This window comes from Hylaeus anthracinus, unplaced genomic scaffold (genome assembly GCF_026225885.1).
Source record: "Hylaeus anthracinus isolate JK02 unplaced genomic scaffold, UHH_iyHylAnth1.0_haploid 11981, whole genome shotgun sequence".
Taxonomy (NCBI): domain Eukaryota; kingdom Metazoa; phylum Arthropoda; class Insecta; order Hymenoptera; family Colletidae; genus Hylaeus; species Hylaeus anthracinus.
The window spans coordinates 8,704,482-8,720,876 of NW_026534329.1; the positions used below are offsets into that span (position 1 = coordinate 8,704,482).

Consider the following 16,395-nt stretch of genomic DNA (forward strand, 5'->3'; position numbering starts at 1 on the left):
AAAATACAGGATGTTCCAAAACTGTTGTAACAGCTTGAAAGGGGTGTTTCGGGAGGTGATTTGAAACAACTTTTTCCTTTGGGAAAATGTTGTCCGAGGCTTGGTTGAGGAGATATTAACGGAAAACACTGACCAATCAGAGCGCGCGTGGAGCGCCCGCGGTAGCGTACGCTCTGATTGGTCATTGTTTTCCGTTAATATCTCCTCAACCAAGCCTCGGACAACATTTTCCCAAAGGAAAAAGTTGTTTCAAATCACCTCCCGAAACACCCCGTTCAAGGACCTCCAACATTTTTTGGACACCCTGTATACTCAAAGCTCAAAGGGAACGGCACCAAACCGATGGCAACCAATAGCAACTAAGTCATAAACTACTCAGAGAGGTGTGTGATAGGTGCAGAAAATTGATAACAGCGCCACAAGTGATACGGCGCATGAAACAAGAAGCGACCCTACTTTTCGTCGGAGTGCCCGCTACCCAGTCCCTAACTGAATGATATAGTCACTTGGTGTTTTTCAGTTTTACGTTTTACGATTGCAGTGTTTTGTTCGTAATGTCTTACTTTTATCAGAATCGGTACATACGTATGTGTACAGGTTAGATATCCGATGATGTGGAGATCTCTAAAAGATATCACATGAAATCTAACATACCCCACAACATGTCAGAAGTTGGGAATCATGTTTGTATGTGCTCCATGAAAATACGTTTATCGCTTGCATTATTTAAATATACTCATTTTGCAGTGAGTACTCGTAGTTAGTAGGTAATCATTTCATTTTTATTCCGATTTTCATTTATTCTTTAATATTAATTCTTAGACCCGTGAATATTTTTAACGTGATCTTAATTAGCTTGATGTTGAGCGTCTTATTATACGACTACTTTTACTAACCTATAATGACAAAAGAGGTCTACTTTTCTACATTTCTATATTCTTAATCCATGTACTTCTGTATGAATACTATTTGTAATTTATATATCGCATATATTGTAAAATATCGGCGAATCTGTTTGGATATTTAGTCTTTTGAAAAAAATTCTATATGGAAAACTCGGAAATTTCGTTCTGTATATATTCCTGTATACATAGCGTATGTATGGATACGTGTACGTGTGTATGTGTGTGTATCATATTGAATCTTCTTTAAAGCAGATCATAATTTGCATTTATTTTTATTAAAAGTTCAAATATATCTCATATATATATTGTAAACATGTAACTGATCTCTTTAGTTTCTCCTTATCTCATATTTTCTCATACTTTTATATTTTTTACATTTATTACAACAATTTATATTTACATCACATTTTCATTGTTATATTATTATCTATTGTTTAACAATCATGAACAACCATACAATAATAAAATCATGCTATTAACACGAATATACAAATTTTATATATAGTAGTATTATTTTTAATAAGATTTGTTTCAGAGTTTTGTTAGAGAATTAGAAATTATTGTATTAATTTTTATATTATTGATTGTGCATATTGTATTTTTATAATATATCATGCAGTATAACCAATAAGTTTAGAATCTGTGATATAATACATATATAAGAGTATTAACGTTCTAATTTTATTTAGGAGTCGTTTAAATTTTAAATGCTGCATAAAGTTTCGCATGTTAAAACACGTTAGTGTATACCAAGTTTATTAAAATATAATAGTCTCTTATTAAAACTTCTTGTGCTAAAGGAAAGAATAAAAGTGTTCATTATTATTACAAATAAATAAGTGCTTGTAATTATTGAATGGATATGATTATACGAAAGCATAAATTATCATGTATGCAAATTTTTCATCTTCTGCAGCATAAAAATATTTAATAATTGACGTACATTACAAATTTGAGCAATAAACTTTTGTATAAAATTGACCACTTATATATATTATGCTTTACACATATACTCAACATACAATGAATTATATTAAACAACATTTAAATATGCCATTTAACATTTTTTATGTTTTTCAAGAAAAAACAACAAATCTATAAAATTTATTTGTCATACTCATAATGCATACTTCAAGATAATTGTCGTAAGAAAGTTGTTGATCAATTGAAGATACTGAGAAACTTAATTTAACTCCTATTATTAATTAACGTATTTTTTATTATTTAATGAGAATTGTATTAGATCATTTATTACCATTGTTTAGATTTCTTTTCTAGTAGTATAGCGTTACAATTTTATGAAACTCTGATATAAGTAAATTTAACAAATCATTTTAAAAGAACTTAAAAGCATCAAAACTCATATGATGACATAAATTGTTTGGCATTTTTAGTACTATTTTAATAATTATAACATTTTAATTACACTGGTCACTTGTCTACACGTTCACTGTCCTCATCAGGAGGAATGGGCACCACTCGTATATCCCAGGAAGCAATAAGCTTATTGCATCATATTTAGCTTAACCTATATGTGGGTCAGCAAACTTTCGAGTCAAAATTGTTTTGATCCACATGTGGGACTGTGGACAGTGAATGTAATAACTTACAGGTTTGTCTGTACAACATAATGTAGGTATAGAAATAGATTCGTACATTTATTTTTTCTTTTATATTACATTCTTTATTCCAAACGGAGCATATAACATAAATGTTCGTAACATATTCTAATTATAAGTCAACATCATTTCTCCCAAATTCAAATAGTATGATTTAAAACATTACAAGGAGTGTAAAAGCAAACAAATTTGTTTTAATGATCGTGGTTCAATAATATCGATACTTATTATACAATCTTTTTATCTGAAAAATATGAAAAATCCTGTATGTTAATGAAATAATCTTAAGAAAGTTTATAGCGATTTGCTTAGTCTTTCAATTTTCTTTTGTAAATAATTTTACACGTATGTGTAGTTTCATTTTTTATTGTCTGCTTTCAGGATATATAAATAACAAAGATGTCGGTACATTATAAATTCAAATCCACTTTGGATTACGACACTGTGTCCTTCGATGGATTGCATATTTCAGTAGCAGATTTGAAAAAGGCTATTTTTCATCAAAAGCGTATAGGGAAAAATACAGACTTTGATTTGCAAATAACAAATGCGCAAACTAAAGAAGGTAATCGTTATAAGAAATTTTATTTCCTCTTTTAGAAAAATTGAAATGTACATTTTACGATATGTATCGGTACAGTAACGTGTAACATTAAAATTAATTTTTCAGATTATACAGATGATAATGCACTGATTGCAAAAAATACTAGCCTTATTGTTGCTAGGGTTCCATTAACAGTGCAGCAAAAGCGGTCATGGGATAGAAATGAAACTCCTTCGTTTAGTAACTTAAAAGATGAAGCCAGTCTTGGTCGAGCTGTAGATCTTACAAGACTCGATGGCTCTGAAGAAGATAAGATTCGAGCAATGATGACTCAGTCTACGCAAGACTACGATCCATCAAAGTATGTAAATTTATAAGCAAAGCTTATGTCGTTCTCTATATTTTGAATATTATTATTTATACTTGTTTCACATTGAAGTATGATACATAATAAACATCTTCGATAGTTACATGAAAATAAGAGGAGCCAATCAAACTGGCGATGTACCTGCAAATTATCGTTGCTACAAATGTCATCAGCCAGGTCATTGGATAAAGAATTGTCCACTTGGAACAAATCAAGAGCCTATAGAAATTAAGAAAAGTACAGGTATTCCTAGAAGTTTTATGGTTCCAGTTGAAGGACCACGAGTTCCTGGTGCTATGATGACACCAACAGGCCAGTATGCAGTCCCAGCCATTGATCAGTAAGTTTTGGTATTAAACACTATTACTAACATCAACAGGTCAATTCACGTTTACATTGTCAATATTCATTGTAATATTTACAACTGTAGAATGTGTACTGTAGTTCAATATTAATCTTACAAATATAAATTACATTTTTAGTCAAGCTTACAAAGAAGGAAAAAAAGAACGACCTCCGTTTTCACAAGATCCAGAACCTGCTGTGGAAAAACCAGAAATTCCAGAGGACCTATTATGTAATATTTGCAAAGATCTTTTAACGGATGCAGTAATGATACCATGTTGTGGGAATTCATTCTGCGATGAATGTAACTTTTATTCTGTTTTGTATATTTTTTATTATTATAATTTAATATATTTTCCAATACATTTTCACTACTTTTACATATTGTGCGATAGGTATCCGTACATTCTTATTAGAATCTGAAGAACACGAATGTCCAGACTGTAATGAGAAAGACGTTTCGCCGGAAACTCTAATACCGAATCGTTTCCTACGGAATGCTGTAATGAACTTTAAAAATGAGACTGGATATGCTAAAAGACAGACGTATAGACAATCCACGCAAATAAATAGGCAACCCGTAACGCAAACGGAACATCAGAAAATCGAACAAATTTCAAATCAAATATCAGGTCAAACTAAAAATGCCCAAGCTCCAAGTACTACGAATACATCGTCTCAAGAATGTACAGAATCACAATTAGGAAACACTGAACCTGCTCCGCAACAATTTCCAGCAAGTAATGCACAACCGCAAGCAACAAGTAAGTATATAACTTTATTTATATAATACTTTTAGTTTATTTAATTTATCAATACTTCTTAATTAATAATTTTATATACTTATTTATTTTTAGTATAATATTTCATGTTAAAATATTTACAACTCTGTATATTAGAAAGTACAAGAATGAAAAAACAAGTAATAATATATGATTGTTTGATACAAGTCTATTTCAAATTAAATATAAAATATATATGAACATAAATTGAATTATGTTAGTAAAAATAATTCGGGAAAGATACTTATTTACACGATTTTAATAAAGTATTAAAATTTTGTTTGAACTGATTGTTTATCGAAAATGCAAATGTATAATTAAGAGATGAAAACATAATAAAGTAATGTTTAGGATATATATTATCAAATATGAAAATGATAAAACAAGCTATTATTATAATTAATTAAGGAAAATAATTCGTGGCTTTAATTAAACGAAAAATCGTAAATTTAGAAGTTAATTTTGGTTTACTTTAAAGAAGAACACTAAAGAGAAAAAATATTTGTAAAATGTGAAGTTTTGTCAGAAAATTATTTTTTTTTTACAAGTCGCCGGATAGTGACGCCATTACAGTACATATACGACAAATTCGGTTTCAATGTTTTCCTTGTCATAATAATATACGCTACGATTGTTTTACAGAATTTGCTTCAGTTCAATTGTTGAATAAACTTACGATATAACATAGTGCATAAGTTACGTTCAAGTTTATCAAACCAGCTGATATCGTCGACACTTAACCTCAAATTAAAGATAGTTCATTGCAACTGTGGATATAAAATACTAAAAATATTTCAACATTTAACGATGTGAAACGAAAAGTTTAGATCGTTATACGACGTATATTATTTATTTTTCATAGTTCTTCCTGAATCAACATCAGAATCTGATTTGCAAAGTGATTCCGTAACAAAGTTGATTACTGACGAGGAAACAGAGGTGCCACCACCTCCAGGAACAGAGCCGTTACTTCCAATACCTGCTATTGGTAGCTCACCAGAAAGAGACAGAGAAAGAAGTGATCCACCAAGTCGTGAGAAGAAAGATCGCGAAAATGAGTATTCCGGAGAAAGACAACCGAGAGAACGTAGGCGAAGTTTCAGCAGAGATGGTCATCGTGACAGGTAATAATTCTGTGCTTAGAGCATTGGAATGAAAAATTTGATAGTATAATGATATAATAACTTGTAATATCCATGTTACTTATAACATATAAAATGTATTGTTTTATTTTAATTGTGTAATTTTTGCATCATTTTTTTAGAAGCGGAGAGCGTGGTCGTAGAATTGAAAATTTGCGACCAGTAAGTAGAAGACGATCATTGTCCCCTAGGCACTCTCAGCGCAGTGAGTACAGTTCTCAGGGGACACCGTTACCACATTTAATGAACCCACCCCCAACAAAAAATTATCAAGGACTACCGCCTGATGATGGACATTATCCACCCAGCATGCATTATGATAGTGCCATACGTAGATCAACCGAAGATCGCCCAGGCACTCCAACAGTAAGTGTAAAATATATTTAATATATAATATATCAATAACAAAGATATGTATAATTCGATTCGACGGCGATTTAACTTGGACAAATAATAGAATAATCTTAAACACGTTGTATGAGTTTTAATATTTGATGAAATTTGAAACATATTTCGTAATTAACAAATTTAATAATTTTTAGGTTGACGAGCCACACTTGCATGTGAATCCTTCTGGCAATCAGCCACCTCTTTTACCTTTCCCACCAGGAGAAGATCGTATCCCACAACCAAGCTATAATCAACCTCCACCCAATGTACCGCATAATCCACCTTTACTGCCAGATCCATATATGAGTCATCGAATACCTATATATCCTCATCAACAAGGATCTCATTATGGACCTCCACGATACGAAAGACCTCCTTATCAACAACAGGGATACAGACCATCACAACCACCTCGGAACTATAATGGGCCGCCACGACCAATTAGGGGATTGCATCATAGTAAGTAATATTTTAACAAACATGTTCAATGTATGCAGTTCTATTTTCTACATTTCTCTTCCTTTTAAGAGTATTATGAATTTGTATATGAAATTATGCCATAACTATTGTTGTGTCTATTTTTAGTCAAAATGTTCTTCGCACCATCATCAAAAATATTGATCTGGTAATGGTAAAGGATAATTCATTTTAATTTACAAAAATATGGAAGATATGGATTGTAAAAGATTTTGAAAGAAGCATTAAACATTTATACAGAAAAATCGATAATTCGCGTATGAGGTTAAAAAACAGGGTGCATTTAGAGTTCGTAGTCTTTGTCGCTAAAATGGAACGTTAAATATGTTTTATCTCCAAATTTTGTTAAAAACTTGCAGTATGTTTCAAATGTGATTGGAAATTGTTTGATTTAAAAATAACTACCATGTTATAAGTAAAAGTGAGTCACTCTTTATAGAAATGATAATATTAAAAAAAATATATGATCTAAAAAACAAAAGTGTTTTGCTACTGGTGAATTATATTTTCATAGCTACATTTTAATTACTTTCTATAATGTATTTTTCCAGTTGGTTATCGAGGATTACAACCACCACCACCTGGATTAAGTAGAAATATTCATAATGGCAATCCACCTGGGTAAGTTAACGTAGTTCGCTTTGGTGAATAATGTCAAAGGTGATACATGATTAAATAAATTCATTCATACCATTATCGATATTATTTTTCAGCATAATCGATGATCCACTAGAAGCTTTTGAACGAATGCTCAGAGAAAAAGATGAACGCGATAGAAGACTTGGTAAACATAGAAGAAGAAGTAGAACACGATCAAGATCTCGTAGTTACAGTAGATCTAGATCACGTTCGTTTGGACGTAGATCACCGTTTCCAACGCGTTTAAGTCGATCTAGAAGTCCTCCTTCAAAGAGAAGGTCTTCGAGGTCGCCTCTACCTCTCAGAGTGCGAAGTCGCACACCGAAACGTAGATCAAGAAGCGGAAGTTTCTCGATTAGCAGGTAAATAAAACCATCGACAGTAATTTGAAACGAATGTTACGTCTAACGTAAACTGTATGAAATATGTAATGTCTTTCACAGATCTAGATCGTATTCGCGTAGTCAATCTCCCAGATTATCTTTGTCTCGAGATAGAGATAGAGACAGAGATCGGGAGCGGGATCGAGATCGAGATCGAGATCGTGAACGTGATCGAGAACGAGATCGTGAACGGGATCGTGATCGAGAGCGGGATCGAGACCGTGATCGTGATCGTGATCGTGACCGCGATCGTGATCGCGATAGAGAAATAATTTCTAGATATCGATCGCCAGCTAGATCGCCTCTAAGGTACGTATATGTATATATTAGAATCCTTTCTGAGAAAAGGTTCAGTTGAATCATTAACAGAATTTCAAAATATTTCGAATATTATAACTGTGTACAATATTTTCAGATTTCAAAGAGAGAGAGATCGCGATAGAGAACGACCAAGATCACGCGAGCCTAGGGAACCATACAATAGTTATTACAATGATTCACCAGCACATGATTATCAATTCAGAGATCGAGAGCGTGATTTACCTCCTAGAGAGAGACCAATACCGAGGTATCCGATAAGGAACCAACCAACTCAACATAATATACCACCTTTGCTGCCACCTTTGCTAGTCACTGGAAGTCACCCACCGCCGCTTATGTCATTGGGACCTCCGCCTACGGACAGGAAAGACTATTATGATTCCTACAACAGGTATTTCCGCCTCAATAGTACTTTAATTCATGTACACGCTAAGCAGACAGTCTACCGTACCTTATGCCGCTGTCCCGGTTAAGACCGCTCCGGAGTCGTGATGAATGTAATGAAAGCGAAATGATCAAGTTTACAATGTTTAAGGAATAATGTGTATGCAAATACGTTTCTTAGATGACATATACATATATGTATAAACATACGTATACATATATGTTTATAAAATACTCAAATACATACACATGCACGCACAGAGATAGTTGTATAAATTGGTAAGTTAAGTGTATGCAGCTTTAAACAAAAGTATACATTACGTCGGCGTTGAAATGTATTACATTGTTTTGTTAAAGATACATTCTAAAAATTGTAAAGGGAAAATGACAGATTTATGCAACTATTTAGAAAACAATCCAATTTTTTCACGTTGTACAGTGATATGTTAATAATAGTGTGCTGTGAGATTTTCTATTATGAATTGATACAAAGATAATATTAGGACGTAAAGGTTTTCTTTTTAACTTTCTGTAGATCACTGGGAATCATTTAAATTCATTCATCTGCATTTCGATAAATTATCGGAGTACTTAGTAATAATATAATACATATATTATTATATTTTATTGCTACGTATTTTATAACAAACTGATTACGATTGTGATGAAATAATTAGGACATAAATCATTGATTTCGAAATGCCTTATTAGGTTGTAAATAATGTAATAACTGATTTGTAGCATCATTAATAACGTGAAAGCAGTCGTTATTTTATTTACAACCTGGTTTTATGAATTTATAAAATCATTGCTGAAACATTTCTTCGTAAGTGTATCTTTAAATGATCATAAATTATTTATTAAACTTATACGAAGATCTCACTCAAATATGATAATAAAAAGCGCACGTCAATACTTTTTTAATTGTTCATGGACTTGACATACATACTCAATGCAAGTTGATACAAGAGTGTGTGAACGGGTGCGTGTGTCCTTTTATACATATAGTATGTGTATTTTCTGTTGTATTCTTTTGGTGTATTTTTATTAAAAAAATACTGTGTATATTAAGAACAAATTTCATAAAAGTACTTGGATAATTTTTGAAAATAATATTTTATTTCTTCGGATAATTCTCAGGAATTTACCACTCTATTCATAATTTACACAAAACTTAGTACAATAATTTTCAAACTTCAAGTAGCAAACATTTCGTATAATAACACAATATTTTTTTATATGATTTAGAGAAACATATTGCCATTGAGACAAAATCTTGAATAATCACGATTCAAGTAACATAGATTCTGTGATCCGTAAATTATAAATAGAGATCCATTTATTTTTTATTAATAGATCCAGTTTTTTTTCTGAATTGTTGGATTCCTTTTTACACTTTACATTAATGTACTTAATATATTAAAGTGGCTATACCGTCAATTATTCCGCTTCAATGAAATTGTTTAAAATACTTTTATTAGACATTAACATGTCAGTACTATAAGTATTTCTAAAAGAATTAAAGCTATACAAACAATTACAAAAGAAAATTCAAGTTACCATACCAGAGAAAGTACAATTAATGATGAAAAGGCTGATGATATACATTTTAAAATAATCTGTGCCCTTTCAAATAACATAATAACTCAGGTTTTACATGTAAATTGAAAAACATTTAATCGGAAGGATATAATATTTGTGAAATTGATATAAAGCACTTATTTATCTTTTGATATGTAAATACGAAATGTATATATTTGTATATATATTTTCAAGTAACTCAGTAAATAACAATGTAAAAAATCAATTTAAATTGAAGTGCCCTTATTTTTAATGATCCTTTCTGGTTTTATGTTCTTCAATGTAAATTCTGCAATTGTTGTCAAATTATCTTATGTTAAATGTATTAATTTGCATCATCATAATCTAGAAAACTGGTATAACTTCGAATTATATTAAACATTGTAATGTCCGTGATAATGACCAATCCTTACTTACATAACTGAATAGATACTTCAAATAATTACAAACCTCATTAATTGTTTATAATTCATTGATGTCGTTTCATGTAGTAGTATCTTTGGAGCAGTTGCCTTTAAAAATGATATGCAAACGATGTTGCAGTAAATATAATCAGCTTATGTAAGTATAGTATTAAATTAGAAAACTTTGAAATAATTTTTTAAAGAAGACTAAAAGACATGTTTAAGTTACATTGTCTTGATAGCAATGGGACAAGTGCAAATAGACATTTATGTCTCGCAATGCTTAGGGAGCTGTGATATATTTAAAAAATTTTAATAAATTAGAAAGATTTGAGTAGTATATTTAATAGTTTGTATGAATACTTATACAAATTTTCTGTGATATTAACATTTAGACTTTCATCAAAAGTATTATATAGATTTCACTTGAAAACTAGTCATCGTATATGTTGAAGGTATTATTTGAAACTATAAACTCGAACTATTGTGTTTGATGGTAAATGTTTATTTCACCATAATTGGCTCACAACATCATAAATTAGATTATGTTTATAGTTTGATAATTATGTAAACACTGAGTTTTATACTTGTTTGTAGAAGGATAAGTATTTTTAATACTGTATTTCTAAATGTTACAGTTTCTTTTAATATCATTATAGTGGTATATTGTATTAACTGCAAAGAATGTAATTTTGTATACGCGACATAAGGAAATACTTTTATGAAAATAACACAAATACCTTTGTTCACATTCTTTTTTTTTTTTAATTCGTTTCATTTCTATGTTGAATGAATAATTTTACCATTTGCATGCATATAAGATATTATTTGTATGTACATGATGATATTACGTTATGAAATATACAAATAACCAAAAAAGTGAAAGAAGAAGAGAGAAGCAAGGAAAAGTGTATACGGCAAGGACCTGCTCGGAGATTGTGGAAGCTACCCAGCTGATTGACAGATCTGCATGGTTTCTGAATCAGGTGAATTCAGGGCCAAATCAACATTCGTAACATAAAAAAAATACATTTCCTTTTGTCTATTTTCAGTGCTTGAAGTAAAAAAGTGTTACAGAGTACGTTTCCTGGCCGAAAATTAAAAAAAAAAAAACGATCGAAACGATACAGATTAAAATTTAGAAATATATTGTATACTATATTTACTAATTTGCTAGTATTTATATGGTTTGGTAGCATTTTTGGTGAGTAAATTTACGTAATATTAATGTTTGGAAGAATACAATCAGTGCAATTATAAATATTTTCATTGTATTCAGAATGTAATTGAAGTTATAAATGTTGATTTATTTATTTTTCGTTTTTATATGATATAATAGACAGTAACTTTAATCTGTTGGTAATAGGTAATTTTATTTATTCATCTTTTCAGCTTTAGTGTAATTTTCACACAGAGGTCTCAATTTTCCATGGCTGTTCCTTAGTAAGAGTATAGTTAAATTACGTTTTGTTTCACAACGATGTTTAATTCAAAGATAATTGTAATAGTTTGATCCAGTATCGAACACGTTCACTTGTAATTAAACATGAACAATGTATTTTTACAAGTATTTTTATTTAAAAAAAAGTATATAAATCTACGAATAATAATAAATTTAATGTAGATTTATAGGAAGCAAATTGAATGTATAACAGCTTTTAGTTTTATTTTAAATTTTAATACTCCGTAAATTAACAAATTTACATGACATTAATTTCTATAGTGTCAGACTTAAATAATGCTTTTTGCAGTGACTTAGCAAAAATATAAACGTTTTTTTTTTATGAATTTTTTGTCAACAGGTATTCTGGACCATCTACGCAACGTTTTGGCAGTCCTATACGTGATGCGCCTCACAAAAAGAGATTCGACGATGTTGCTCCTCCTGGAACAGAAGGTTACTACGATCTCTCACCACCGGGCGTTGAACATTCTGATAGATCTATACGTGACGATCGTGATCGACGTTTATTGAGAGATCAGGAAGATCGTGAACATTCTCTGAAGGATCATGATGTCGAAGAACGAGATAGAATATCTTTAAGGGAAGATAGGTAAATTAAAATAATCTTCGCATTTGTCTTCTAGAAGAATAATGTTTAATGAATAATTAAATGCTAAATTAATTATCTAGAAATTAGTTATCTATGAAGTTTTCCGGTTGAACTTAAAATTATACTATATTTGAACTTACTATTATTATAAAATGAACCGCTATTAATTATTTTAAAATACGGTTTTCTAATACTGTTTTCTTTTGCAGAGGACGCGAACGCGACGACCGTTTACGCGAAAGGGATGAACGAGATCGAAGAGTTTTAAATAGAGATCGCGAAGATCGCGAAAGACAAGCATTATCTAGAGATCACGATGATAGACCACGCGAAAAGGATGAACGCGATAGAAGGGAAAAAGAAAAAGAGCGAGACGACAGACATAATACTCGTGATCGTCGTGATGACGATAGGCATCTTGAGAAAAAAGATTATGACAAAGATCGGTGTGTATCTTCCCTGAACAATGCTTTATATGCTGTACATCATCATACAATTTTAAAGTAGTTGTTCCGTGGGTGTATTTAATGGAGGATTTTGATAAAAACTCGATGTTCTCTGATTAAATATAAGTTATACGATCCTACTTCGATTTAAATTGACCACGCCAATTTAATGAAAAACGATATCGAGATTTTCTAATTTTAACGCAGACTCCTATGAAACACAAATTTTCATGTGAATTTTTTCAATTTAAATCAAAATATAATTTAGGAATTTGCTGGAAATTCGATACGTTACAAATACCGATATTATAAACCATTAAAAAAAAAGAAAATAAGAATTATTGACCGCGACGTTACTGAGATATAAATCATTACAATCTGAAACAGAAAGTTGCGCAATTATTTATCGAGTATTACTCCTATGCGTAGATATACGTATTCATTAATTATGCACGTTTATGATAGCAGTAAGTTTCTAATTATATTTCTAAACGTGACCATCTCGCACCAACTACCTCAGTTTCACGTTACCAAGTTAGACCTAATTTTTGTTACTTAAGCATATAAAAATAATTGCTATGTTATTTCAGTTACAGGGATGACAGGGATCGTCACAGGCTAGATGATAAAAATCGTGCGCGCGAAAAAGACAGGCGTGAACGAGATTACGAAGCTGAAAAGGATAGGGATCGGCACGAACGGTACGAAAGACGTTCCGTAGAAAGGAAAAAGAACAGGAAGAGTCCGACACCTTATTCGCAGAAATGCAGGACAGATACGAAAGATATATCGCCCGAGCGTATAAAGAAAAAGGAAAAGGATCACGAAGAAAAGAACGAAGAGAAGAAGAAAGAGAAGAAGCTCAAAGATAAGAAAAAGAAAAAGGACGACGAAAAGGAAAAGAAGAAGAAGAAAAAGAAAGAAAAGAAGTCGGGACAGAAAGAGATCGCGAAAGATGAACCTATTAAATCCGTTGAACACGAGGAATTGATGGCAGAGAATAAACAAGAAACTATGTCACCTACGAAAACTGACATCATGAAACCAAGCAGCGAGGACGGAAATATCGATAACAGGATAGATTGTATTCCCACGGATTCTATTATGGAAGAGTCAATTAAAGAAGAATTCGAAGACAAATCTTTAGCTATGAATCCGGAGCCTCCAGAATTTAACGAGGCTAGTCCAGAAAGAATCGATCATACGGAATTTGGAACAAACCCTCCGAATCCTAATTTCAAACCGATACCCGAGTTAAAATCAGAAATCAAACCTATCGATAGTCTTTACAGCGGGCTGGACGATGCAGAGATAAATACTGTGATTACGGAGAAATATTCTCTACTTTCGGAAAACGAAACGGAAGATAAGAGTACTTTATTAACAGAAAAATCGCCGAAAAAAGATGAATTTCTAGCTCCCATGCCGGAATTGTCGAAATGGGAAAGAGACGATACCATAGAAAAATCGGACGAGGTCTGCGAATCACCTATAGAAAAGATCCAAATGGACGAACCAAAGTCCACGAAAGTAGTCACATCGGAAGTATTGAAACGTGCCGAGAATGCAATTTTCCAGAAAGCAATTAACGCGATTAGACCTATCGAGATTAAGAAAATTAGCGAAAGTAGGAAAGTATTGTATCAAAATCCAGAGCCTAAAGTACTTGAAGCTGAGCCGAACAGAGAGCCGAGAAAGAGCGTGAACGTTACCATAAACGTCGGACGGAACGAAAGAAATGTCGAGATTACCGAGCCAGTGAAGAAAGCTAAGCTGGACAGAACAAAATTCAAACCGGTCCCTGAAACTTACTCGCCTACGAGGCTCTCTGCTAAAGAGAGGCTGGGTGAGAAAGTGGAAGAGAACAAAGAACGGAAAATCAGTCCGATTAAAAGTTTCTTGGATAGACGGGAAACGAAAAGCGAAACTCAATCTAGAAGTCGATCTCCTCGAAGCGGTAGAGATAAGAGAATTTCTCCGCTTTTAGATAGACGGGTCGATTCGTCGTTGTCGTTATCGGGAAATGAACGCAAGGTATTCCTCGACGATAGGAAACGAGATAATAAAGAACGAGGTGATCGTTCGAAAGACAGAAATGATTTCAGAAGCGAACGACACGACATGAGGTCCGAACGAGATCTGAGACTCGATTCTAGAGGCGACTTTAGGCCAGCTCGAAACGATTCTAAAGGCGATAGAATAGAGAAAGATAGAGAAAAGGAAAGGGACAGGGAAAGAAGAGGAAGAACGCCGACGTGCACGTTTAAACGGAGCGAAATTCCAAAGGTTAGTCTTTTAAAAAGCAAGGACGACGAGGACGATAGAAGAAAGGAGAAGAAGGTAAAAGAAGAAAAGAAAAGGAAAAAGGAACATCGAAGTAGAAGTAAATCTAAAGAGCATAAGAAACGAAAAGACAAGAAACATAAAAAGGATAAGGAGAAAAATTTAGAGAAGAAGCAAAAGCATAAAGAAAGCCTTGCTTTGAAAGATAAACCCGAGATCAATGAAACTAAAATAAGTTACGAAAATCCTGAACCTCCAGTTACAGAGTCTGTAAAGAAACAAAGAAAGAATCCGAGGCTTGTTTCTGATCGTAAGCGCAGCATGCTCGACGAAGCCAGTTTCGAGCCCGATTATAGCGCTTCGGATTCGGAGTCAGACGGGGATGATGGCAAAATAATGACTATACCCGCGAAGAAACTGAAACTTGACGAGCCAGATATCGAGAAAGAAGTAGAAATAAAGTCTCTTAAGAAACGATCGAAGTCTACGAGCAGCGAAGATTCGTCTACCAGTTCGGATACTTCAACTACCGATTCCGATAGTTCGGACGAGTCGCACAAGAAAAAGAAGAAGAAACACAAGAAGCATAAGAAAAAGAAATCTACTAAAAGAGACACTAGCTCGGATTCGGATTCTTATTCGGATTCGTCTGATACAAGTAGCGACGAGGAGAAACACAAAAAGAAATCAAAAAAATCAAAGAGTAGAAATAAACAAGCAAAGAAGAAAAAGAAGTCGAAGCACAAATGATATCGCTAAATGTCCATATTATTTAAAAGTTGAATTCTGAAAGAAACCTTTTCTTTATCGATGCTTTTTAATGTAAGATTCCCTGCCAGAATTATTTAAAATTATATGCACCGAAACAATACGAAACAAAGTAGACCTTATTCTGTATTTATAATATTGTAAGTGTTCAAAGTTCATTTGAAATAGACATTGTCGATTTATTACTTGTTATTAATAGTCAATACTTCTGGGATACGAACTTTTAATGAGAAAATGAATTTGAAAAGAAAGCTACGACATTGATTTGTTATATATAATTTTGAAATGTTATTAAGGCCTTTACATATAATTGTCTACATTTCAATTTCAACAATTAAATGCTGTAAGTAAATTTATTACAGTAAGTGATGTATATTATAGCATTCAGTAGATAATGATATCATTAAGAAATCTGGTACAATACTTCTAGAAAGCAACAGCAGTTATATTTAAGATCTCTAATATCTCAGCATTATATTGTACTTTCGTAATGTAATGTCAATATGTAAAAGATGTCATAAAATAAAAAGACGAAATTCTTTTAAGTTATCTTTATTCTTA

The 16,395-nt window shown here is 32.2% G+C and overlaps 1 protein-coding gene across 6 annotated transcripts; it reads left to right on the top strand.

The window, feature by feature from the left end:
• The first annotated feature begins 477 nt into the window (after positions 1-477).
• On the top strand, positions 478-16,379 carry LOC128885659 (E3 ubiquitin-protein ligase RBBP6). 6 transcript variants are annotated; one of them, XM_054139813.1, is made up of 17 exons: positions 478-767; positions 2,369-2,517; positions 2,906-3,089; positions 3,195-3,429; positions 3,536-3,775; positions 3,918-4,084; positions 4,176-4,544; positions 5,425-5,686; positions 5,827-6,070; positions 6,247-6,553; positions 7,123-7,192; positions 7,285-7,572; positions 7,654-7,902; positions 8,009-8,305; positions 12,086-12,337; positions 12,547-12,783; positions 13,374-16,379. In XM_054139813.1, the coding sequence occupies exons 3-17, from the start codon at positions 2,924-2,926 to the stop codon at positions 15,814-15,816; spliced, it is 5,826 nt and encodes a 1,941-aa protein (XP_053995788.1). In that variant the 5' UTR covers positions 478-767; positions 2,369-2,517; positions 2,906-2,923; the 3' UTR covers positions 15,817-16,379. The 6 variants fall into 6 exon arrangements, with proteins under 6 accessions (XP_053995788.1, XP_053995789.1, XP_053995790.1 ...); XM_054139814.1 differs by having other exon boundaries at positions 478-746; XM_054139815.1 differs by having other exon boundaries at positions 478-687.
• Positions 16,380-16,395: the final 16 nt, after the last annotated feature.